This window comes from Chiloscyllium punctatum, unplaced genomic scaffold, assembly GCF_047496795.1.
Source record: "Chiloscyllium punctatum isolate Juve2018m unplaced genomic scaffold, sChiPun1.3 scaffold_218, whole genome shotgun sequence".
Lineage (NCBI taxonomy): Eukaryota > Metazoa > Chordata > Chondrichthyes > Orectolobiformes > Hemiscylliidae > Chiloscyllium > Chiloscyllium punctatum.
This window is the reverse complement of record NW_027309952.1, coordinates 170001-195403: the sequence shown is the minus strand read 5'-3', so window position 1 is coordinate 195403 and position 25403 is coordinate 170001. Positions and strand designations below refer to the sequence as shown.

The 25403-nt window shown below is 57.4% G+C and overlaps 1 protein-coding gene across 1 annotated transcript in view; it reads left to right on the top strand.

Annotated features, from left to right (window-relative positions):
- The window catches only part of LOC140472018 (uncharacterized), a 78566-nt gene that overhangs the window by 50383 nt on the left and 2780 nt on the right, over window positions 1-25403 (top strand). The window contains exons 24-30 of the mRNA XM_072567458.1: window positions 12035-12193; window positions 14064-14225; window positions 14994-15176; window positions 18247-18405; window positions 19549-19704; window positions 21832-21981; window positions 22785-22937. Of these exons, the coding sequence (XP_072423559.1) occupies window positions 12035-12193; window positions 14064-14225; window positions 14994-15176; window positions 18247-18405; window positions 19549-19704; window positions 21832-21981; window positions 22785-22937 (1122 nt within the window). The remainder of the gene's footprint in view (window positions 1-12034; window positions 12194-14063; window positions 14226-14993; window positions 15177-18246; window positions 18406-19548; window positions 19705-21831; window positions 21982-22784; window positions 22938-25403) is intronic.

Genomic DNA, 25403 nt, shown 5'->3' with positions numbered 1-25403 from the left:
GATCAGACTGAGAGAGTCCCGAGACTGCAGGGGGCAGAGTGAGAGAGTCCCGAGACTGCAGGGAGCAGACTGAGAGAGTCCCGAGACTGCGGGGAGCAGAGTGAGAGAGTCCCGAGACTGCAGGGAGCAGAGTGAGAGAGTCCCGAGACTGTGGGGATCAGAGTGAGAGAGTCCCGAGACTGCAGGGAGCAGACTGAGAGAGTCCCGAGACTGCAGGGAGCAGACTGAGAGAGCCCCGAGACTGCAGGGAGCAGAGTGAGAGAGTCCCGAGACTGCAGGGATCAGAGTGAGAGAGTCCCGAGACTGCAGGGAGCAGACTGAGAGAGTCCCGAGACTGCAGGGAGCAGACTGAGAGAGTCCCGAGACTGCAGGGAGCAGACTGAGAGAGTCCCGAGACTGCAGGGCGCATAGTGAGAGAGTCCCGAGACTGTGGGGAGCAGAGTGAGAGAGTCCCGAGACTACAGGGACCAGAGTGAGAGAGTCCCGAGACTGCAGGGATCAGAGTGAGAGAGTCCCGAGACTGCAGGGAGCAGACTGAGAGAGTCCCGAGACTACAGGGAGCAGAGTGAGAGAGTCCCGAGACTGCAGGGAGCAGAGTGAGAGAGTCCCGAGACTACAGGGAGCAGAGTGAGAGAGTCCCGAGACTGCAGGGAGCAGAGTGAGAGAGTCCCGAGACTGCGGGGAGCAGAGTGAGAGAGTCCCGAGACTGCGGGGAGCAGAGTGAGAGAGTCCCGAGACTGCAGGGAGCAGAGTGAGAGAGTCCCGAGACTGCAGGGAGCAGAGTGAGAGAGTCCCGAGACTGTGGGGAGCAGAGTGAGAGAGTCCCGAGACTGCGGGGAGCAGAGTGAGAGAGTCCCGAGACTGCAGGGAGCAGAGTGAGAGAGTCCCGAGACTACAGGGAGCAGAGTGAGAGAGTCCCGAGACTGCAGGGAGCAGAGTGAGAGAGTCCCGAGACTGCAGGGAGCAGAGTGAGAGAGTCCCGAGACTGCAGGGATCAGAGTGAGAGAGTCCCGAGACTGCAGGGAGCAGAGTGAGAGAGTCCCGAGACTGCAGGGATCAGAGTGAGAGAGTCCCGAGACTGCAGGGAGCAGAGTGAGAGAGTCCCGAGACTACAGGGAGCAGAGTGAGAGAGTCCCGAGACTGCAGGGAGCAGAGTGAGAGAGTCCCGAGACTGCAGGGAGCAGACTGAGAGAGTCCCGAGACTGCAGGGGGCAGAGTGAGAGAGTCCCGAGACTGCAGGGAGCAGACTGAGAGAGTCCCGAGACTGCAGGGAGCAGAGTGAGACAGTCCCGAGACTGCAGGGAGCAGAGTGATAGAGTCCCGAGACTGCAGGGAGCAGAGTGAGAGAGTCCCGAGACTGCAGGGAGCAGAGTGAGAGAGTCCCGAGACTGCAGGGAGCAGAGTGAGAGAGTCCCGAGACTGCAGGGAGCAGAGTGAGAGAGTCCCGAGACTGCAGGGAGCAGACTGAGAGAGTCCCGAGACTGCAGGGAGCAGACAGAGAGAGTCCCGAGACTGTATGGAGCAGACTGAGAGAGTCCTGAGACTGCAGGGAGCAGACTGAGAGAGACCCGAGACTGCAGGGAGCAGACTGAGAGAGTCCCGAGACTGCAGGGAGCAGAGTGAGAGAGTCCCGAGACAGTGGGGAGCAGAGTGAGAGAGTCCCGAGACTGCAGGGAGCAGACTGAGAGAGTCCCGAGACTGCAGGGACCAGAGTGAGAGAGTCCCGAGACAGTGGGGAGCAGAGTGAGAGAGTCCCGAGACTGCAGGGAGCAGAGTGAGAGAGTCCCGAGACTACAGGGAGCAGAGTGAGAGAGTCCCGAGACAGTGGGGAGCAGAGTGAGAGAGTCCCGAGACTGCAGGGAGCAGACTGAGAGAGTCCCGAGACTGCAGGGAGCAGAGTGAGAGAGTCCCGAGACAGTGGGGAGCAGAGTGAGAGAGTCCCGAGACTGTGGGGAGCAGAGTGAGAGAGTCCCGAGACTGTGGGGAGCAGAGTGAGAGAGTCCCGAGACTGCAGGGAGCAGAGTGAGAGAGTCCCGAGACTGCAGGGATCAGAGTGAGAGAGTCCCGAGACTGCAGGGATCAGACTGAGAGAGTCCCGAGACTGCAGGGAGCAGACAGAGAGAGTCCCGAGACTGCAGGGAGCAGAGTGAGAGAGTCCCGAGACTGTGGGGAGCAGAGTGAGAGAGTCCCGAGACTGCAGGGAGCAGAGTGAGAGAGTCCCGAGACTGCAGGGATCAGAGTGAGAGAGTCCCGAGACTGCAGGGAGCAGAGTGAGAGAGTCCCGAGACTGCGGGGAGCAGAGTGAGAGAGTCCCGAGACTGCAGGGAGCAGAGTGAGAGAGTCCCGAGACTGCAGGGAGCAGAGTGAGAGAGTCCCGAGACTGCAGGGAGCAGACTGAGAGAGTCCCGAGACTGCAGGGAGCAGAGTGAGAGAGTCCCGAGACTGCAGGGAGCAGACTGAGAGAGTCCCGAGACTGCAGGGAGCAGAGTGAGAGAGTCCCGAGACTGCAGGGAGCAGAGTGAGAGAGTCCCGAGACTGCAGGGTACAGACTGAGAGAGTCCCGAGACTGCAGGGAGCAGAGTGAGAGAGTCCCGAGACTGCAGGGAGCAGACTGAGAGAGTCCCGAGACTGCAGGGATCAGAGTGAGAGAGTCCCGAGACTGCAGGGAGCAGAGTGAGAGAGTCCCGAGACTGCAGGGAGCAGAGTGAGAGAGCCCCGAGACTACAGGGAGCAGAGTGAGAGAGTCCCGAGACTGCAGGGTACAGACTGAGAGAGTCCCGAGGCTGCGGGGAGCAGAGTGAGAGAGTCCCGAGACTGCAGGGATCAGAGTGAGAGAGTCCCGAGACTGCAGGGAGCAGAGTGAGAGAGTCCCGAGACTGTGGGGAGCAGAGTGAGAGAGTCCCGAGACTGTGGGGAGCAGAGTGAGAGAGTCCCGAGACTGCAGGGAGCAGAGTGAGAGAGTCCCGAGACTGCAGGGAGCAGAGTGAGAGAGTCCCGAGACTGCAGGGACCAGAGTGAGAGAGTCCCGAGACTGTGGGGAGCAGAGTGAGAGAGTCCCGAGACTGCAGGGAGCAGAGTGAGAGAGTCCCGAGACTGCGGGGACCAGAGTGAGAGAGTCCCGAGACTGCAGGGAGCAGAGTGAGAGAGTCCCGAGACTACAGGGAGCAGAGTGAGAGAGTCCCGAGACTGCAGGGAGCAGAGTGAGAGAGTCCCGAGACTACAGGGAGCAGAGTGAGAGAGTCCCGAGACTGCAGGGAGCAGAGTGAGAGAGTCCCGAGACTGCAGGGAGCAGACTGAGAGAGTCCCGAGACTGCAGGGAGCAGACTGAGAGAGTCCCGAGACTGCAGGGAGCAGAGTGAGAGAGTCCCGAGACTGCGGGGAGCAGAGTGAGAGAGTCCCGAGACTACAGGGAGCAGAGTGAGAGAGTCCCGAGACTGCAGGGAGCAGAGTGAGAGAGTCCCGAGACTGCAGGGACCAGAGTGAGAGAGTCCCGAGACAGTGGGGAGCAGAGTGAGAGAGTCCCGAGACTGCAGGGAGCAGACTGAGAGAGTCCCGAGACTGCAGGGACCAGAGTGAGAGAGTCCCGAGACAGTGGGGAGCAGAGTGAGAGAGTCCCGAGACTGCAGGGAGCAGAGTGAGAGAGTCCCGAGACTACAGGGAGCAGAGTGAGAGAGTCCCGAGACAGTGGGGAGCAGAGTGAGAGAGTCCCGAGACTGCAGGGAGCAGACTGAGAGAGTCCCGAGACTGCAGGGAGCAGAGTGAGAGAGTCCCGAGACAGTGGGGAGCAGAGTGAGAGAGTCCCGAGACTGTGGGGAGCAGAGTGAGAGAGTCCCGAGACTGTGGGGAGCAGAGTGAGAGAGTCCCGAGACTGCAGGGAGCAGAGTGAGAGAGTCCCGAGACTGCAGGGATCAGAGTGAGAGAGTCCCGAGACTGCAGAGAGCAGACTGAGAGAGTCCCGAGACTGCAGGGAGCAGACTGAGAGAGTCCCGAGACTGCAGGGAGCAGACTGAGAGAGTCCCGAGACTGCAGGGATCAGACTGAGAGAGTCCCGAGACTGCAGGGAGCAGACAGAGAGAGTCCCGAGACTGCAGGGAGCAGAGTGAGAGAGTCCCGAGACTGTGGGGAGCAGAGTGAGAGAGTCCCGAGACTGCAGGGAGCAGAGTGAGAGAGTCCCGAGACTGCAGGGAGCAGAGTGAGAGAGTCCCGGGACTGCAGGGAGCAGAGTGAGAGAGTCCCGAGACTGCAGGGAGCAGAGTGAGAGAGTCCCGAGACTGCAGGGAGCAGAGTGAGAGAGTCCCGAGACTGTGGGGAGCAGAGTGAGATAGTCCCGAGACTGCAGGGAGCAGACTGAGAGAGCCCCGAGACTGTGGGGAGCAGAGTGAGAGAGTCCCGAGACTGTGGGGAGCAGAGTGAGAGAGTCCCGAGACTGTGGGGAGCAGACTGAGAGAGTCCCGAGACTGCAGGGATCAGAGTGAGAGAGTCCCGAGACTGCAGGGAGTAGAGTGAGAGAGTCCCGAGACTGTGGGGAGCAGAGTGAGAGAGTCCCGAGACTGCAGGGAGCAGACTGAGAGAGCCCCGAGACTGTGGGGAGCAGAGTGAGAGAGTCCCGAGACTGTGGGGAGCAGAGTGAGAGAGTCCCGAGACTGCAGGGAGCAGAGTGAGAGAGTCCCGAGACTGCAGGGAGCAGACTGAGAGAGTCCCGAGACTGCAGAGACCAGAGTGAGAGAGTCCCGAGACTGCAGAGACCAGAGTGAGAGAGTCCCGAGACTGCAGGGAGCAGACTGAGAGAGTCCCGAGTCTGCAGGGAGCAGAGTGAGAGAGTCCCGAGTCTGCAGGGAGCAGAGTGAGAGAGTCCCGAGACTGCAGGGAGCAGAGTGAGAGAGTCCCGAGACTGCAGGGAGCAGAGTGAGAGAGTCCCGAGACTGTGGGGAGTAGAGTGAGAGAGTCCCGAGTCTGCAGGGATCAGAGTGAGAGAGTCCCGAGACTGCAGGGAGCAGACTGAGAGAGTCCCGAGTCTGCAGGGAGCAGACTGAGAGAGTCCCGAGTCTGCAGGGATCAGAGTGAGAGAGTCCCGAGACTGCAGGGAGCAGAGTGAGAGAGTCCCGAGACTGCAGGGAGCAGACTGAGAGAGTCCCGAGTCTGCAGGGAGCAGAGTGAGAGAGTCCCGAGACTGCAGGGAGCAGAGTGAGAGAGTCCCGAGACTGCGGGGAGCAGAGTGAGAGAGTCCCGAGACTGTGGGGAGTAGAGTGAGAGAGTCCCGAGTCTGCAGGGATCAGAGTGAGAGAGTCCCGAGACTGCAGGGAGCAGACTGAGAGAGTCCCGAGTCTGCAGGGAGCAGACTGAGAGAGTCCCGAGTCTGCAGGGATCAGAGTGAGAGAGTCCCGAGACTGCAGGGAGCAGAGTGAGAGAGTCCCGAGACTGCAGGGAGCAGAGTGAGAGAGTCCCGAGACTGCAGGGAGCAGACTGAGAGAGTCCCGAGACTGCAGGGAGCAGAGTGAGAGAGTCCCGAGACTGCAGGGACCAGAGTGAGAGAGTCCCGAGACTGCAGGGAGCAGACTGAGAGAGTCCCGAGACTGCAGGGATCAGAGTGAGAGAGTCCCGAGACTGTGGGGAGCAGAGTGAGAGAGTCCCGAGACTGCAGGGAGCAGAGTGAGAGAGTCCCGAGACTGCAGGGAGCAGAGTGAGAGAGTCCCGAGACTGCGGGGAGCAGAGTGAGAGAGTCCCGAGACTGCAGGGAGCAGAGTGAGAGAGTCCCGAGACTACAGGGAGCAGAGTGAGAGAGTCCCGAGACTGCAGGGAGCAGACTGAGAGAGTCCCGAGACTGTGGGGAGCAGACTGAGAGAGTCCCGAGACTGCAGGGATCAGACTGAGAGAGTCCCGAGACTGCAGGGGGCAGAGTGAGAGAGTCCCGAGACTGCAGGGAGCAGACTGAGAGAGTCCCGAGACTGCGGGGAGCAGAGTGAGAGAGTCCCGAGACTGCAGGGAGCAGAGTGAGAGAGTCCCGAGACTGTGGGGATCAGAGTGAGAGAGTCCCGAGACTGCAGGGAGCAGACTGAGAGAGTCCCGAGACTGCAGGGAGCAGACTGAGAGAGCCCCGAGACTGCAGGGAGCAGAGTGAGAGAGTCCCGAGACTGCAGGGATCAGAGTGAGAGAGTCCCGAGACTGCAGGGAGCAGACTGAGAGAGTCCCGAGACTGCAGGGAGCAGACTGAGAGAGTCCCGAGACTGCAGGGAGCAGACTGAGAGAGTCCCGAGACTGCAGGGCGCATAGTGAGAGAGTCCCGAGACTGTGGGGAGCAGAGTGAGAGAGTCCCGAGACTACAGGGACCAGAGTGAGAGAGTCCCGAGACTGCAGGGATCAGAGTGAGAGAGTCCCGAGACTGCAGGGAGCAGACTGAGAGAGTCCCGAGACTACAGGGAGCAGAGTGAGAGAGTCCCGAGACTGCAGGGAGCAGAGTGAGAGAGTCCCGAGACTACAGGGAGCAGAGTGAGAGAGTCCCGAGACTGCAGGGAGCAGAGTGAGAGAGTCCCGAGACTGCGGGGAGCAGAGTGAGAGAGTCCCGAGACTGCGGGGAGCAGAGTGAGAGAGTCCCGAGACTGCAGGGAGCAGAGTGAGAGAGTCCCGAGACTGCAGGGAGCAGAGTGAGAGAGTCCCGAGACTGCAGGGAGCAGAGTGAGAGAGTCCCGAGACTGTGGGGAGCAGAGTGAGAGAGTCCCGAGACTGCGGGGAGCAGAGTGAGAGAGTCCCGAGACTGCAGGGAGCAGAGTGAGAGAGTCCCGAGACTACAGGGAGCAGAGTGAGAGAGTCCCGAGACTGCAGGGAGCAGAGTGAGAGAGTCCCGAGACTGCAGGGAGCAGAGTGAGAGAGTCCCGAGACTGCAGGGATCAGAGTGAGAGAGTCCCGAGACTGCAGGGAGCAGAGTGAGAGAGTCCCGAGACTGCAGGGAGCAGAGTGAGAGAGTCCCGAGACTGCAGGGAGCAGAGTGAGAGAGTCCCGAGACTACAGGGAGCAGAGTGAGAGAGTCCCGAGACTGCAGGGAGCAGAGTGAGAGAGTCCCGAGACTGCAGGGAGCAGACTGAGAGAGTCCCGAGACTGCAGGGGGCAGAGTGAGAGAGTCCCGAGACTGCAGGGAGCAGACTGAGAGAGTCCCGAGACTGCAGGGAGCAGAGTGAGACAGTCCCGAGACTGCAGGGAGCAGAGTGATAGAGTCCCGAGACTGCAGGGAGCAGAGTGAGAGAGTCCCGAGACTGCAGGGAGCAGAGTGAGAGAGTCCCGAGACTGCAGGGAGCAGAGTGAGAGAGTCCCGAGACTGCAGGGAGCAGAGTGAGAGAGTCCCGAGACTGCAGGGAGCAGAGTGAGAGAGTCCCGAGACTGCAGGGAGCAGACAGAGAGAGTCCCGAGACTGTATGGAGCAGACTGAGAGAGTCCTGAGACTGCAGGGAGCAGACTGAGAGAGACCCGAGACTGCAGGGAGCAGACTGAGAGAGTCCCGAGACTGCAGGGAGCAGAGTGAGAGAGTCCCGAGACAGTGGGGAGCAGAGTGAGAGAGTCCCGAGACTGCAGGGAGCAGACTGAGAGAGTCCCGAGACTGCAGGGACCAGAGTGAGAGAGTCCCGAGACAGTGGGGAGCAGAGTGAGAGAGTCCCGAGACTGCAGGGAGCAGAGTGAGAGAGTCCCGAGACTACAGGGAGCAGAGTGAGAGAGTCCCGAGACAGTGGGGAGCAGAGTGAGAGAGTCCCGAGACTGCAGGGAGCAGACTGAGAGAGTCCCGAGACTGCAGGGAGCAGAGTGAGAGAGTCCCGAGACAGTGGGGAGCAGAGTGAGAGAGTCCCGAGACTGTGGGGAGCAGAGTGAGAGAGTCCCGAGACTGTGGGGAGCAGAGTGAGAGAGTCCCGAGACTGCAGGGAGCAGAGTGAGAGAGTCCCGAGACTGCAGGGATCAGAGTGAGAGAGTCCCGAGACTGCAGGGATCAGACTGAGAGAGTCCCGAGACTGCAGGGAGCAGACAGAGAGAGTCCCGAGACTGCAGGGAGCAGAGTGAGAGAGTCCCGAGACTGTGGGGAGCAGAGTGAGAGAGTCCCGAGACTGCAGGGAGCAGAGTGAGAGAGTCCCGAGACTGCAGGGATCAGAGTGAGAGAGTCCCGAGACTGCAGGGAGCAGAGTGAGAGAGTCCCGAGACTGCGGGGAGCAGAGTGAGAGAGTCCCGAGACTGCAGGGAGCAGAGTGAGAGAGTCCCGAGACTGCAGGGAGCAGAGTGAGAGAGTCCCGAGACTGCAGGGAGCAGACTGAGAGAGTCCCGAGACTGCAGGGAGCAGAGTGAGAGAGTCCCGAGACTGCAGGGAGCAGACTGAGAGAGTCCCGAGACTGCAGGGATCAGAGTGAGAGAGTCCCGAGACTGTGGGGAGCAGAGTGAGAGAGTCCCGAGACTGCAGGGAGCAGAGTGAGAGAGTCCCGAGACTGTGGGGAGCAGAGTGAGAGAGTCCCGAGACTGCAGGGAGCAGAGTGAGAGAGTCCCGAGACTGCAGGGAGCAGAGTGAGAGAGTCCCGAGACTGCGGGGAGCAGAGTGAGAGAGTCCCGAGACTGCAGGGAGCAGAGTGAGAGAGTCCCGAGACTGTGGGGAGCAGAGTGAGAGAGTCCCGAGACTGCGGGGAGCAGAGTGAGAGAGTCCCGAGACTGCAGAGACCCGAGTGAGAGAGTCCCGAGACTGCATGGAGCAGAGTGAGAGAGTCCCGAGACTGTGGGGAGCAGACTGAGAGAGTCCCGAGACTGCAGGGATCAGACTGAGAGAGTCCCGAGACTGCAGGGGGCAGAGTGAGAGAGTCCCGAGACTGCAGGGAGCAGACTGAGAGAGTCCCGAGACTGCGGGGAGCAGAGTGAGAGAGTCCCGAGACTGCAGGGAGCAGAGTGAGAGAGTCCCGAGACTGCAGGGATCAGAGTGAGAGAGTCCCGAGACTGCAGGGAGCAGACTGAGAGAGTCCCGAGACTGCAGGGAGCAGAGTGAGAGAGTCCCGAGACTGCAGGGAGCAGACTGAGAGAGCCCCGAGACTGCAGGGAGCAGAGTGAGAGAGTCCCGAGACTGCAGGGATCAGAGTGAGAGAGTCCCGAGACTGCAGGGAGCAGAGTGAGAGAGTCCCGAGACTGCAGGGTACAGAGTGAGAGAGTCCCGAGACTGCAGGGAGCAGACTGAGAGAGTCCCGAGACTGCAGGGATCAGAGTGAGAGAGTCCCGAGACTGCAGGGAGCAGACTGAGAGAGTCCCGAGACTGCAGGGCGCATAGTGAGAGAGTCCCGAGACTACAGGGAGCAGAGTGAGAGAGTCCCGAGACTGCAGGGAGCAGAGTGAGAGAGTCCCGAGACTACAGGGAGCAGAGTGAGAGAGTCCCGAGACTGCAGGGAGCAGAGTGAGAGAGTCCCGAGACTGCAGGGAGCAGAGTGAGAGAGTCCCGAGACTGCGGGGAGCAGAGTGAGAGAGTCCCGAGACTGCAGGGAGCAGAGTGAGAGAGTCCCGAGACTGCAGGGAGCAGAGTGAGAGAGTCCCGAGACTACAGGGAGCAGAGTGAGAGAGTCCCGAGACTGTGGGGAACAGACGGAGAGAGTCCCGAGACTACAGGGAGCAGAGTGAGAGAGTCCCGAGACTGCAGGGAGCAGAGTGAGAGAGTCCCGAGACTGCAGGGAGCAGACTGAGAGAGTCCCGAGACTACAGGGAGCAGAGTGAGAGAGTCCCGAGACTGCAGGGAGCAGAGTGAGAGAGTCCCGAGACTGCAGGGAGCAGAGTGAGAGAGTCCCGAGACTGCGGGGAGCAGAGTGAGAGAGTCCCGAGACTGCAGGGAGCAGAGTGAGAGAGTCCCGAGACTGCAGGGAGCAGAGTGAGGGAGTCCCGAGACTGCAGGGAGCAGACTGAGAGAGTCCCGAGACTGCAGGGAGCAGAGTGAGAGAGTCCCGAGACTGCAGGGAGCAGAGTGAGAGAGTCCCGAGACTGCAGGGAGCAGACTGAGAGAGTCCCGAGACTGCAGGGAGCAGAGTGAGAGAGTCCCGAGACTACAGGGAGCAGAGTGAGAGAGTCCCGAGACTGCAGGGAGCAGAGTGAGAGAGTCCCGAGACTGCAGGGAGCAGACTGAGAGAGTCCCGAGACTGCAGGGAGCAGAGTGAGGGAGTCCCGAGACTACAGGGAGCAGAGTGAGAGAGTCCCGAGACTGCAGGGAGCAGACAGAGAGAGAGTCCCAAGACTGCAGGGAGCAGAGTGAGAGAGTCCCGAGACTGCAGGGACCAGAGTGAGAGAGTCCCGAGACTGCAGGGAGCAGACTGAGAGAGTCCCGAGACTGCAGGGAGCAGAGTGAGAGAGTCCCGAGACTGCAGGGAGCAGAGTGAGAGAGTCCCGAGACTGCAGGGTACAGACTGAGAGAGTCCCGAGACTGCAGGGAGCAGAGTGAGAGAGTCCCGAGACTGCAGGGAGCAGACTGAGAGAGTCCCGAGACTGCAGGGATCAGAGTGAGAGAGTCCCGAGACTGCAGGGAGCAGAGTGAGAGAGTCCCGAGACTGCAGGGAGCAGAGTGAGAGAGCCCCGAGACTACAGGGAGCAGAGTGAGAGAGTCCCGAGACTGCAGGGTACAGACTGAGAGAGTCCCGAGGCTGCGGGGAGCAGAGTGAGAGAGTCCCGAGACTGCAGGGATCAGAGTGAGAGAGTCCCGAGACTGCAGGGAGCAGAGTGAGAGAGTCCCGAGACTGTGGGGAGCAGAGTGAGAGAGTCCCGAGACTGTGGGGAGCAGAGTGAGAGAGTCCCGAGACTGCAGGGAGCAGAGTGAGAGAGTCCCGAGACTGCAGGGAGCAGAGTGAGAGAGTCCCGAGACTGCAGGGACCAGAGTGAGAGAGTCCCGAGACTGTGGGGAGCAGAGTGAGAGAGTCCCGAGACTGCAGGGAGCAGAGTGAGAGAGTCCCGAGACTGCAGGGACCAGAGTGAGAGAGTCCCGAGACTGCAGGGAGCAGAGTGAGAGAGTCCCGAGACTACAGGGAGCAGAGTGAGAGAGTCCCGAGACTGCAGGGAGCAGAGTGAGAGAGTCCCGAGACTACAGGGAGCAGAGTGAGAGAGTCCCGAGACTGCAGGGAGCAGAGTGAGAGAGTCCCGAGACTGCAGGGAGCAGACTGAGAGAGTCCCGAGACTGCAGGGGGCAGAGTGAGAGAGTCCCGAGACTGCAGGGAGCAGACTGAGAGAGTCCCGAGACTGCAGGGAGCAGAGTGAGACAGTCCCGAGACTGCAGGGAGCAGAGTGATAGAGTCCCGAGACTGCAGGGAGCAGAGTGAGAGAGTCCCGAGACTGCAGGGAGCAGAGTGAGAGAGTCCCGAGACTGCAGGGAGCAGAGTGAGAGAGTCCCGAGACTGCAGGGAGCAGAGTGAGAGAGTCCCGAGACTGCAGGGAGCAGACTGAGAGAGTCCCGAGACTGCAGGGAGCAGACAGAGAGAGTCCCGAGACTGTATGGAGCAGACTGAGAGAGTCCTGAGACTGCAGGGAGCAGACTGAGAGAGACCCGAGACTGCAGGGAGCAGACTGAGAGAGTCCCGAGACTGCAGGGAGCAGAGTGAGAGAGTCCCGAGACTGTGGGGAGCAGAGTGAGAGAGTCCCGAGACTGTGGGGAGCAGAGTGAGAGAGTCCCGAGACTGTGGGGAGCAGAGTGAGAGAGTCCCGAGACTGCATGGAGCAGAGTGAGAGAGTCCCGAGACTGCAGGGAGCAGAGTGAGAGAGTCCCGAGACTGTGGGGATCAGAGTGAGAGAGTCCCGAGACTGCAGGGAGCAGAGTGAGAGAGTCCCGAGACTGCAGGGAGCAGAGTGAGAGAGTCCCAAGACTACAGGGAGCAGAGTGAGAGAGTCCTGAAACTGCAGGGATTAGACTGTGGTCGACCCCAGTCTGTACATTGTTCCAATTCTTTTTCCCGGACCGTTGCACTCCTGAAAACAGCAAATATATCCCTGATGTGGAATCCCTGTCGGTCTCCCCTCTCGTGTGTAAGTCGAGTCTTATATCGGAATGTTGTGTTTCCAGGTGAGAGACCCGGAGAGTGCTCAAGCCCAAGTCAACTGAGCTATGTGTGTAACACAACTCTGGGCAGGGAATGTAGAAATGAGAGCGACTGTGGCAGATGGGGCACGTGCTGCATGACCCCGTGTGGGTACAGATGTGTCCTCAGGCATTTCAGAAATGGTGAGTTCTTCTTGTCTGAGCTTCACTCACTGTTCATCTGGTGTTCCTGAATGGATGTGGTGTGGGACAGGACAGAGCAATGTTTCAATGTGTATCTCACCATGTGCTGTCCCTGTCCTTGGGGAGTCTGATGGGGGTGAGTTAGAGGCAGCGTTACTCTGTGTCTAACCCCATGCTGTCCCTATCCTGGGAGTGTTTAATGGGGACAATGTTGAGGGTTCTTTACTCTGTGTCTAACCCCCTGCTGTCCCGGTCCCTGGGAGTGTTTAATGGGGACAATGTAAAGGGTTCTTTACTCTGTGTCTAACCCCGTGGTGTCCCTATCCTGGGAATGTTTAATGGGGACAATGTAGAGGGTTCTTTACTCTGTATCTAACCCCATGCTGTCCCTATCCTGGGAGTGTTTAATGGGGACAATGTTGAGGGTTCTTTACTCTGTGTCTAACCCCGTGGTGTCCCTTTCCTGGGAGTGTTTAATGGGGACGATGTAGAGGGTTCTTTACTCTGTGTCTAACCCCGTAGTGTTCCTTTCCTGGGAGTGTTTAATGGGGACAATGAAGAGGGTTCTTTACTCTGTGTCTAACCCCGTGGTGTCCCTGTCCTGGGAGTGTTTAATGGGGACAATGTAGAGGGTTCTTTACTTTGTGTCTAACCCCATGGTGTTCCTGTCCTGGGAGTGTTTAATGGGGACAATGTAGAAGGTTCTTTACTCTGTGTCTAACCCCATGGTGTCCCTGTCCTGGGAGTGTTTAGCGCGGAGAGTGCAAAGTGAACTTTACTCTGTATCTGACCCCATGCTGTCCGTGAACTGCGGTTCTTCGATGTGGGACAGTGTGGAGGAAACTGTCCTTTGTACCTAACCCCGTGGTGTCCCTGTCCTGGGAGTGTTTAATGGGGACAATGTAGAGGGTTCTTTACTCTGTGTCTAACCCCATGGTGTCCCTGTCCTGGGAGTGTTTAATGGGGACAATGTAGAGGGTTCTTTACTCTGTGTCTAACCCCGTGGTGTCCCTGTCCTGGGAGTGTTTAATGGGGACAATGTAGAGGGTTCTTCACTCTGTGTCTAACCCCGTGCTGTCCCTGTCCCTGCGAGTGTTTAATGGGGACAATGTAGAGGGTTCTTTTCTCTGTGTCTAACCCGTGCCGTCCCTGTCCTGGGAGTGTTTAATGGGGACAATGTAGAGGATTCTTTACTCTGTGTCTAACCCCGTGCTGTCCCTGTCCCTGGGAGTGTTTAATGGGGACAATGTCGAGGGTTCTTTACTCTGTGTCTAATCCCGTGCTGTCCCTGTCCTGGGAATGTTTAATGGGGACAGTGTAGAGGGTTCTTTACTCTGTATCTAACCCCGTGGTGTCCCGGTCCCTGGGAGTGTTTAATGGGGACAATGTAGAGGGTTCTTTACTCTGTGTCTAATCCCGTAATGTCCCTTTCCTGGGACTGTTTAATGGGGACAATGTAGAGGGTTCTTTACTCTGTGTCTAACCCCGTGGTGTCCCTGTCCTGGGAGTGTTTAATGGGGACAATGTAGAGGGTTCTTTACTCTGTGTCTAACCCCGTGCTGTCCCTGTCCTGGGAGTGTTTAATGGGGACAATGTGGAGGGTTCTTTACTCTGTGTCTAACCCCGTGGTGTCCCTGTCCTGGGAGTGTTTAATGGGGACAATGTAGAGGGTTCTTTACTCTGTATCTGACCCCGTGCTGTCCCGGTCCCTGGGAGTGTTTAATGGGGACAATGTAGAGGGTTCTTTACTCTGTGTCTAACCCCCTGCTGTCCCGGTCCCTGGGAATGTTTAATGGGGACAGTGCAGAGGGTTCTTTACTCTGTATCTAACCCTGTGCGGTTCTGTCTCTCTCTTTTCTCCCAATGGAAGATGACGGGCTGTGCCCTCGCCCAGACCATCTTGCCCGTGTGTGTAACTCCACTTTTGGGAAGGTGTGTGAGTTGGACCAAGATTGTGCTGGATCTCAAAGGTGCTGTGATGCTGGGTGTCAGAAACGTTGTGTCCTGTCGTTCTACAGAAAGTCTTATGGAGGTAGTTCCTGGTCCAAAAGGAATGGCTGCTTAACCTGTCTGTATGAGGCAGAACTGTGACCTTTGCTTCTTTATATCTCACTTTGTGTCTGTGGTGTATTTCCCTTTGCCTCTCTTTGTGCATTCCTGCAGCACACCTCTCTCTCTCTCTCTCTCTGTGTGACGTCATTTCATCTCCATCCTTTGCACGTCTGTCTGTTTCTCTCTCTCCCTCTTTGTCTGTCTGTCTCTCTGTGTCTCTCTGTCTTTCCCTCTCTCTCTGTCTCTCTCCCTCTCTCTGTCTGTGTGTCTCTCTCTCTCTCTCTATGTCTGTCATTGTCACATTCCACTCTTTCTCCATCGTGTCTCTCCATCAGTCCATCTGTGTTGCTATCTCTCCTCTCTGTCTCTCTCCCTGTCCTTCTTTCACCTCTCGTTCTGTCTGTCTCTTGCATGTTCATCTGTGTCTCTCTTTCTGTCTTTGTCGCTTTCGACTCCCTCTCTTTCTTGGTCACGTCTCTCCCTCTGTCACTTGCTCTCTGTGTTGCTATCTCTCCTGTCTCTCTCTCGCCCTCTCTCTGTGTCTCCTCTTGTTCAGTCTGCCTCTTGCACGTTCCTCTGTCTCTCTCTGTCTTTGTCACATTTCCCTCCCTGTTCCTCTCAGTTCTTGATCTCCCTCTCATTCTCCCCCGTCCCTCTCTCACCCACCCTCTCAATCTCTCTGTCTCTGTCTCTCACACACCCACACCTCTCCTGATCTCTCCTATAAGTGGAACTGTTACACTTGCAGACTCTGGGAAATCTGGAGAATGTCCTAAGCCGTCCTGCCTGGAACGTGTCTGCAGGATGAATCACAGCGTCTCGTGTGAAGATGATGACGATTGTGGCAAGTGGACGTCATGTTGTGAGACACCGTGCGGTAGACGCTGTGTCAATCCCTTCATGGGGCAGAGCAGGAGTTTGTCAGTCTCAGGTAACTGCATATGGTTGGTTAGTCCCTCCAAGATCCAGCTAAATCCCAGCAGAGGGTCATGTAATCACACTGCCGCCAGCAGGCTGTGTATGGGGAACACCCTGGTCCCAGCAGGATGAGTGTGGGGAGCACTCTGCTCCCAGCAGGCTGAGTATGGGGAACACCCTAGTCCCAGCAGGATGAGTGTGGGGAGCACTCTGCTCCCAGCAGGGTGAGTGTGGGGAATATCCTGGTCCCAGCAGGCTGAGTGTGGGGAGCACTCTGCTCCCAGTAGGCTGAGTGTGGGGAACACCCTGGTCCCAACAGGCTGAGTGTGGGGAATATCCTGGTCCCAGCAGGCTGAGTGTGGGGAGCACCCTGGTCCCAGCAGGCTGAGTGTGGGGAACACCCTGGTCCCAGCAGGCTGAGTTTGGGGGATATCCTGGTCCCAGCAGGCTGAGTGTGGGGGATATCCTGGTCCCAGCAGGCTGATTGTGGAGAGCACGCTGCTCCCAGCAGGCTGAGTGTGGGGAATATTCTGGTCCCAGCAGGCTGAGTGTGGGGATTATCCTGGTCCCAGCAGGCTGAGTGTGGGGAGCACTCTGCTCCCAGCTGTCTGAGTGTGGGGAATACCCTGGTCCCAGCAGGCTAAGTGTGGGGAATATCCTGGTCCCAGCAGGCTGAGTGTGGGGGATATCCTAGTCCCAGCAGGCTGATTGTGGAGAGCACTCTGCTCCCAGCAGGCTGAGTGTGGGGAATATCCTGGTCCCAGCCGGCTGATTGTGGAGAACACTCTGCTCCCAGCAGGCTGAGTGTGGGGGATATCCTAGTCCCAGCAGGCTAGGTGTGGGGAACACCCTGGTCCCAGCAGGCTGAGTGTGTGGAGCACCCTGGTCCCAGCAGGGTGAGTGTGTGGAGCACCCTGGTCCCAGCAGGCTGATTGTGGAGTGCACTCTGCTCCCATCAGGCTGAGTGTGGGCAATATCCTGGTTCCAGCAGGCTGAGTGTGGGGAACACCCTGGTCCCAGTAGGCTGAGTGTGGGGAATATCCTGGTCCCAGCAGGCTGAGTGTGTGGGATATCCTGGTCCCAGCAGGCTGAGTGTGGGGAACACCCTGGTCCCAGCAGGCTGAGTGTGGGGAATATCCTGGTCCCAGCAGGCTGAGTGTGTGGAACACCCTTGTCCCAGCAGGCTGAGTGTGGGGAATACCCTGGTCTCAGCAGGCTGAGTGTGGGGAGCACTTTGTTCCCTATCAGGCTGAGTGTGCGGAACACCCTGGTCCCAGCAGGCTGAGTGTGGGGAACACCCTGGTCCCAGCAGGCTGAGTGTGGGGGATATCCTGGTCCCAGCAGGCTGAGTGTGGGGAGCACTTTGTTCCCTAGCAGGCTGAGTATGGGGAACACCCTGGTCCCAGCAGGCTGTGTGTGGGGAGCACTCTGGTCCCAGCAGGCTGAGTGTGGGGAATACACTGGTCCCAGCAGGCTGAGTGTGGGGAACACCCTGGTCCCAGCAGGCTGAGTGTGGGGAGCACTCTGCTCCCAGCAGGCTGATTGTGGGGAATACCCTGTTCCTAGCAGGCTGATGGTCAGGAATATCCTGCTCCCAGCAGGCTGAGTATGGGGAATATCCTGCTCCCAGCAGGCTGAGTGTGGGGAATATCCTGCTCCCAGCAGGCTCTGTGTGGAAAAAACCCACTCCCAACAGGCTGAGTGTGGGGAACACCCTGGTCCCAGCAGGCTAAGTGTGGGGAATACCCTGGTCCTAGCAGGCTGAGTGTGGGGAACACCCTGGTCCCAGCAGGCTGAGTGTGGGGAGCACTCTGCTCCCAGTAGGCTGAGGTAAAAACTGGATGAGTGGTGCTGGAAGAGCACAGCAGTTCAGGCAGCATCCAACGAGCAGCGAAATCAACCTTTCGGGCAGCAGGCTGAGTGTGGGGGATATCCTGGTCCCAGCAGGCTAGGTGTGGGGAGCACGCTGCTCCCAGCAGGCTGAGTGTGGGGAACACCCTGGTCCCAGCACGCTGAGTGTGGGGAACACCCTGTTCCTAGCAGGCTGATGGTCAGGAATATCCTGTTCCCAGCAGGCTGAGTATGGGGAATATCCTGCTCCCAGCAGGCTAAGTGTGGAGGAAACCCACTCCCAGCAGGCTGAGAGTGTGGAATACCCTGTTCTCAACAGCCTGAGTGTGTGGAACAACCTGTTCCCAGCAGCCTGAGTGTGGGGAACACCCTGTCTCCAGCAGGCTGAGTATTGGTGAGCAGCCTGTTCCCAGCAGGTTTTTTGTCTGGAATATCCTGTTCCCAGCAGGCAGAGTGTGGGGAATATCCTGTTCCCAGCAGGCTGAGTGTGGGGAATATCCTGTTCCCAGCACGCTGGGTGTAGGGAACACCCTGCTCCCAGCAGGCTGATTGTAGGGAGCACTTTACTCCCAGCAGGCTGACTGTGGGGAACATCCTGCTCCCAGCAAGCTGCATGTGGGGAATATCTTGTTCCCAGCAGGCTGTGTATGGGGAATATCCTGTTCCCAGCAGGCTGAGTGTGGGGAATATCCTGTTCCCAGCACGCTGGGTGTAGGGAACACCCTGCTCCCAGCAGGCTGGGTATAGGGAATATCATGTTCCCAGCATGCTGGGTATAGGGAATATCCTGTTCCCAGCACGCTGGGTGTAGGGAACACCCTGCTCCTAGCAGGCTGGGTATAGGGAATATCCTGTTCCCAGCATGCTGGGTGTAGGGAATATCCTGTTCCCAGCACGCTGGGTGTAGGGAACACCCTGCTCCCAGCAGGCTGGGTATAGGGAATATCCTGTTCCCAGCAGGCTGAGTGTGGGGAATATCCTGTTCCCAGCACGCTGGGTGTAGTGAACACCCTGCTCCCAGCAGGCTGGGTATAGGGAATATCCTGTTCCCAGCATGCTGTGTGTGGGGATACCTTTTCCCAGCAAGTTGAGTGTTGGGAATATCCTTTTCCCAGCAGGCTGAGTGTGGTGAACTGATGTCCTTGATGAGGCCTTCCTCTGTGTCTGAGCCGTGTCTATCTCTCTCCCTTTCCCTGTCCCTCCTTCCCTCCCTCACTCTCTCTGTGTGACAGATCGGACATCTGGAATGTGTCCTTCTCCTGCTCGCCTCTCTGCTGTGTGTAACCTGAAATACGGCGAGGTGTGTGAGGAGGATGATGACTGCTACGCATGGCAGATGTGCTGCAACACCAGCTGTGGGCAACGCTGTGTCCATCCCTACCGCAGCAGGGGTAAGTAACCCCGTTTACTTAGCACCACTCTACCGTCTCCCTCCCCACCCACAACCTCCACCCCAGAGCATGTTCATCAGGGATCGGGAGACACAGAAAGTCACTGTGTTTGTGTTGCTATTTCTGCGTATGTGTGAATGTGTGTCTCTCGCTCTCTCCCTCGCTCTCTGTCTTTCCCTCTGTCAATGGACGTCTCTGCGATATTGGGCAGCCATGATCAGTTCTTGGAACTCTGTCTCTCTTGTCAGTTTGTGTCTGTCTCTTTCTTTCTTTCTCTCTCACAGCTTCTTTCGTCCCATCACATCTCTCACTCTCCCTTTCTTTCCCGTTCAGTTTCTCTTTGTCTCCCTCCATCTGTCTCTCTCCATCTCTGTCCCTCTGTCTCTCCCTTTCTCTGTCTCTCTCTCTCTCTCTCTCCTCTCTCTCTCTTACTCTGTGTGTGTGTCTCTCTCTGTCTGCATCTCCCCAACTCTGTCCCTCAGTTTCTCCCTCTCTCTGCCTCTGTCTCCCTCCCTCCCTCTCTCTCTATCTCTCCCTGTCACTGTGTTTTGCTCTTTCTGTCTGTCTCTCTTTCTGTCTCTCCCTGTCTGTTTCTTTCTCTCTGTCTGTTCCTCTGTCTGGCTGTTTGTCTCTCTTTCCTTTCCTCTCTCTTTCCATCTCTATATCTATGTTTGTCTATTTCTCTCTTTTTCTCTGCCTCTGTCTTCCTCTGTCCCCCGCCTCTCTTTCTGTCTCTGTCTGTCTCTCCTGCTCCCTTTTTCCTGTTTCTCTTTCTCTCTGTCTCTGTCTCCAACCTCCTATCTCTCTCTTGCTCTCTCTCTCTCTCTCTCTCTCTCTCTCTCTCGTGACCACCCCCCTCCACCCGGCTTTGTCTCTGACTCTCTATCCCTGTGTCTGTCTGTCTCTCTCACTGTCTCTATTTCTTTCTCTCTCTCTGTCTCTCTCTCCCTGCTTGTCTTTTGCTCTCTCCCCCTCATTCTGTCTCTATTTCTTTCTCTCCCTCTCTCTCTCTCTCTCTGTCTCTCTCTCTCTGTCTCTCTCTCTATCACCCCGCCCTTGAGCTCGGGGCGAAGTCAGTGAATGATAGTTCAAGCAGCAGCAGCAGCAGTTTCTGAAGCTAAGATGGAGCCTCTGTCTCTGTAGGGAGCGAACAAAGGTGTCCCTCACCTTCCAGACTGAGCCACGTCTGTTCCATGAGTTTCCACACTCAGTGCAATGAGGACAACGACTGTGAGGGCTGGCAAACCTGCTGCAATACCACCTGTGGGAATAGATGTGTCTTCAAGTTCTTGTCCAGACGTAAGGCACCACTCCTGTTAAGCTCTGTGTATCATCCCACTGGCTACAGGTATCGAGCCGGGAGGGTTTGTTGGTGGGAGAGTGTGGAGGGAGCTGCACCCTGTATCTAACGTCATGGTGTCCCTGTCCCTGGGAATGGTGGATGGTGGGACAGTGTGGAGGGAGCTGCACCCTGTATCTAACCCCATGGTGTCCCTGTCCCTGGGAATGGTGGATGGTGGGACAGTGTGGAGGGAGCTGCACCCTGTATCTAACGCCATGGTGTCCCTGTCCCTGGGAATTGTCGATGGTGGGAGAGTGTGGAGGGAGCTGCACCCTGTATCTAACCCCATGGTGTCCCTGTCCCTGGGAATGGTGGATGGTGGGACAGTGTGGAGGGAGCTGCACCCTGTATCTAACCCCATGGTGTCCCTGTCCCTGGGAATGGTGGATGGTGGGAGAGTGTGGAGGGAGCTGCACCCTGTATCTAACCCCATGGTGTCCCTGTCCCTGGGAATGGTGGATGGTGGGAGAGTGTGGAGGGAGCTGCACCCTGTATCTAACCCCATGGTGTCCCTGTCCCTGGGAATGGTGGATGGTGGGACAGTGTGGAGGGAGCTGCACCCTGTATCTAACCCCATGGTGTCCCTGTCCCTGGGAATGGTCGATGGTGGGAGAGTGTGGAGGGAGCTGCACCCTGTATCTAACCCCATGGTGTCCCTGTCCCTGGGAATGGTGGATGGTGGGACAGTGTGGAGGGAGCTGCACCCTGTATCTAACGTCATGGTGTCCCTATCCCTGGGAATGGTGGATGGTGGGAGAGTGTGGAGGGAGCTGCACCCTGTATCTAACACCATGGTGTCCCTGTCCCTGGGAATGGTGGATGGTGGGACAGTGTGGAGGGAGCTGCACCCTGTATCTAACACCATGGTGTCCCTGTCCCTGTGAATGTTGGATGGTGGGAGAGTGTGGAGGGAGCTGCACCCTGTATCTAACGCCATGGTGTCCCTGTCCCTGGGAATGGTGGATGGTGGGAGAGTGTGGAGGGAGCTGCACCCTGTATCTAACCCCATGGTGTCCCTGTCCCTGGGAATGGTGGATGGTGGGAGAGTGTGGAGGGAGCTGCACCCTGTATCTAACCCCATGGTGTCCCTGTCCCTGGGAATGGTGGATGGTGGGAGAGTGTGGAGGGAGCTGCACCCTGTATCGAACGCCATGGTGTCCCTGTCCCTGGGAATGGTGGATGGTGGGACAGTGTGGAGGGAGCTGCACCCTGTATCTAACCCCATGGTGTCCCTGTCCCTGGGAATGGTGGATGGTGGGAGAGTGTGGAGGGAGCTGCACACTGTGTCTAACGTCATGGTGTCCCTGTCCCTGGGAGTGTTTGATCGGGAGGATGGTGTAGAGAGACCTTTACTCTGTATCTAACCCCATGCTGTCCCTGTCCCTGGGAGTGTTTGATCGGGGGGATGGTGTAGAGAGACCTTTACTCTGTATCTAACCCCATGCTGTCCCTGTCCCTGGGAGTGTTTGATCGGGAGGATGGTGTAGAGAGACCTTTACTCTGTATCTAACCCCATGCTGTCACTGTCCCTGGGAGTGTTTGATCGGGGGGATGGTGTAGAGAGACCTTTCCTCTGTATCTAACCCCATGCTGTCCCTGTCCCTGGGAGTGTTTGATCGGGGGGATGGTATAGAGAGACCTTTACTCTGTATCTAACCCCATGCTGTCCCTGTCTCTGGGAGTGTTTGATCAGGGGGATGGTGTAGAGAGACCTTTCCTCTGTATCTAACCCCATGCTGTCCCTGTCTCTGGGAGTGTTTGATCGGGGGGATGGTGTAGAGAGACCTTTCTCTGTATCTAACCCCATGCTGTCCCTGTCCCTGGGAGTGTTTGATCGGGGAATGGTGTAGAGAGACCTTTACACTGTATCTAACCCCATGCTGTCCCTGTCTCTGGGAGTGTTTGATCGGGGGGATGGTGTAGAGAGACCTTTACTCTGTATCTAACCCCATGCTGTCCCTGTCCTGTGGGAGTGTTTGATCGGGGGGATGGGGGAGAGAGACCTTTACTCTGTATCTATACCCCATGCTGTCCCTGCCCTGTGGGAGTGTGACCCTCTCCATATGTCCTGATGTTCCTTGCAGCGACCCAGTGCCCTGCCTCCACCCGCTTGGACCCATTCTGTGAGATGAAGTTGGGAGACGTGTGTCAGAATGACACTGACTGCCATGCCTGGTCATCATGCTGCAATGCCACCTGTGGAAAGAGATGTGTACCTCGTTTCCTCATGAGCCGTAAGTGATCAGTGTGTCTCTGTTTGATCAGAGACGATGGTGTGGTGATGACAGTACATGGCAGTGTGGGCAGGGAGCTGGGTGTGTCTGTCTGGGTGTGTGTTTGTGTGTCTGTGAGGGTCAGTGTGTGGGCCTGTGTGTGTGTAATAGTGTGTGGGTCAGTGTGTGGATGTGTGTGTGTGTGTCTGTGTGGGACAGTGTGTGTGTGTGTCTGTGTGTATGTGTCTGTGTGTGTGAGTGTGTGGATGTGTATGTCTGTGTGTGTGTATGTGTCTGTGTGTGTGTGTGTGAGAGTGTGATTGTGTGTGTGTGTGTGTATGTGTCTGTGTGTGTGTGTCTGTGTGTGTGTGAGAGTGTGTTTATGTGTGTGTGTGTGAGTTTGTGTGTGTGTGTGAGAGTGTGTGGATGTGTATGTCTGTGTGTGTGTGTGTATGTGTCTGTGTGAGTGTGTGGATGTGTCTGTCTGTGTGTGTGTGTGTGTATGTGTCTGTGTGTGTGTGTCTGTGTGTGTGTGTGAGAGTGTGTTTGTGTGTGTGTGTATGTGTCTGTGTCTGTGTGTGTGTGTCTGTGTGTGTGTGTGTTTGTCCGCGGTTTACGGGGATGTGGGAGGGTGGTATTTGGAGATTCACCTGGAATTGCCTAAATACATGAGGCTTCCTGAATCCCGGGGCTGTGGAGCTGGTCTATCCGTGATGGAAGAGCAGTGGGAGTTCCTCGTTCAGCTCTCGTGTCTCACTCGAGCCGATCCGAGGGAGTTGTGTGTTTCCGTACAACCGTATCCATACTGTCTCTGTGTTGTCCAGGTGATGATATCTGTCCTGCTCCCCACCGCCTGGAGCCCATGTGTGACCTGAAACTCGGAGATCGTTGCAGTGGAGATGAAGACTGTGATGCCTGGCAGAGCTGCTGTGAGAGCAAATGTGGAAATATCTGTATCCCCAGCTTCATGGATGATGGTACGTTGTGGGGGTGGGTGACACTGTGAGGGAGATGTTGTGGAGAGCAACACAGAGAGAGAGAGAGTCAGAGAGAGGAGGGGGCACTGGGAAGGTGGGAGAGAGAGAGAGAGACAGAGAGAGGAGGGGGCACTGGGAAGGTGGGAGAGAGAGAGAGACAGAGAGAGAGGAGGGGGCACTGGGAAGGTGGGAGAGAGAGAGACAGAGAGAGAGAGAGAGAGAGGAGGGGGCACTGGGAAGGTGGGAGAGAGAGAGAGAGGAGGGGGCACTGGGAAGGTGGGAGAGAGAGAGAGATAGAGAGAGAGAGAGACGAGGGGGCACTGGGAAGGTGGGAGAGAGAGAGACAGAGAGAGGAGGGGGCACTGGGAAGGTGGGAGAGAGAGAGAGAGACAGAGAGAGTAGGGGGCACTGGGAAGGTGGGAGAGAGAGAGAGACAGAGAGAGAGAGGAGGGGGCACTGGGAAGGTGGGAGAGCGAGACGAGGGGGCACTGGGAAGATGGGAGAGTGAGAGAGAGACAGAGAGAGGAGGGGGCACTGGGAAGGTGGGAGAGAGAGAGAGATAGAGAGAGAGAGAGGAGGGGGCACTGGGAAGGTGGGAGAGAGAGGGAGAGAGAGAGAGAGAGGAGGGGGCACTGGGAAGGTGGGAGAGAGAGATGAGGGGGCACTGGGAAGATGGGAGAGTGAGAGAGAGACAGAGAGAGGAGGGGGCACTGGGAAGATGGGAGAGAGAGAGAGAGGGGCAGGGGCACTGGGAAGGTGGGAGAAATAGAGAGAGACAGAGAGAGGAGGGGGCACTGGGAAGGTGGGAGAGAGAGAGAGACAGAGAGAGAGAGGAGGGGGCACTGGGAAGGTGGGAGAGCGAGACGAGGGGGCACTGGGAAGATGGGAGAGTGAGAGAGAGACAGAGAGAGGAGGGGGCACTGGGAAGATGGGAGAGAGAGAGAGAGGGGCAGGGGCACTGGGAAGGTGGGAGAAATAGAGAGAGACAGAGAGAGGAGGGGGCACTGGGAAGGTGGGAGAGAGAGAGAGACAGAGAGAGAGAGGAGGGGGCACTGGGAAGGTGGGAGAGCGAGACGAGGGGGCACTGGGAAGATGGGAGAGTGAGAGAAAGACAGAGAGAGGAGGGGGCACTGGGAAGATGGGACAGAGAGAGGGAGAGAGAGAGAGAGAGAGCAAAGGGGACAAGGAGAATGGGACAGAGAGAGAGAGAGAGAGAGAAACAGAGAGAGGAGGGGGCATTGGGAAGATGGGACAGAGAGAGGGAGAGAGAGAGAGAGAGAGCAAAGGGGACAAGGAGAATGGGACAGAGAGAGAGAGAGAGAGAGAAACAGAGAGAGGAGGGGACACTGGGAAGATGGGAGAGAGAGAGCGAGAGAGAGAGAGAGACATGGATATTGTGTGTGTGTGAGCTAGAGAGAGAGAGAGGGACCGGGAGAATGGGAGAGACAAATAAAGAGAGAGAGGGAAAGGTGAGGGAGGAAAGAGATTGAGATAGAAAGAAAGGGAGAGGCGAGGGAAGAATGAGATGGAGTGAGGGGAGGAATGAGGCAGAGAGACTCTGGGTGACATGAAGGAGGAATGAGAGAGGGACATAGAAAGGGACATGGAAGGATTGGGAGAGTGGCTGGTGGGAAATATGATTGGACAGATGGTGTGTTCAAACCAGAGAGTAGCAGGGGATGAGGGAGTCCAAACAACTCGAGAAGTTAGACAGATAAGACTTAGGTTTAGATTTCTATTTTATTTTCACTTGTCGTGGAGTAGAGGAATCCAGGAACACAGTGTAAAAGGTATTCTTCATTGATCATTCCAGCAAGATGGAATTGGTGAGAGAGACCGAGAGGGAGAAATAGAGATAGACAGAAAGATATTAATCCTACCGTCTAACCACAGATATCTGCTGCAAACCCATCGGCTCCAACAGCTTCCTGGACTACACCTCATCCCACCTTGCCTTCTGTAAAAACACCATCCCTTATTTCCAATTCCTCTCTCCACCTCTGCCACATCTGTTCTTGATGCTGCTTGATCCTTTGTGCTTTTCCAGCACCACACCCTTCAGAAAGATATAAATGCCCTTTTCCTGGACTGACCCTCCGACAGTGTCCCCTCCCTCAGCACTGACCCTCCGACAATGTCCCCTCCCTCAGCACTGATCCTCCGACAGTGGCCCCTCCCTCAGCACTGACCCTCCGACAGTACCTGCTCCCTCAGCACTGACCCTCCGACAGTGTCCCCTCCCTCAGCACTGACCCTCCGACAGTGCCCCCTCCCTCAGCACTGACCCTCCGACAGTGTCCCCTCCCTCAGCACTGACTCTCCGACAGTGCCTGCTCCATCAGCACTGACCCTCCGACAGTGCCTGCTCCCTCAGCACTGATCCTCCAACAGTGTCCCCTCCCTCAGCACTGACCCTCCGACAGTGTCCCCTCCCTCAGCACTGACCCTCCGACAGTACCTGCTCCC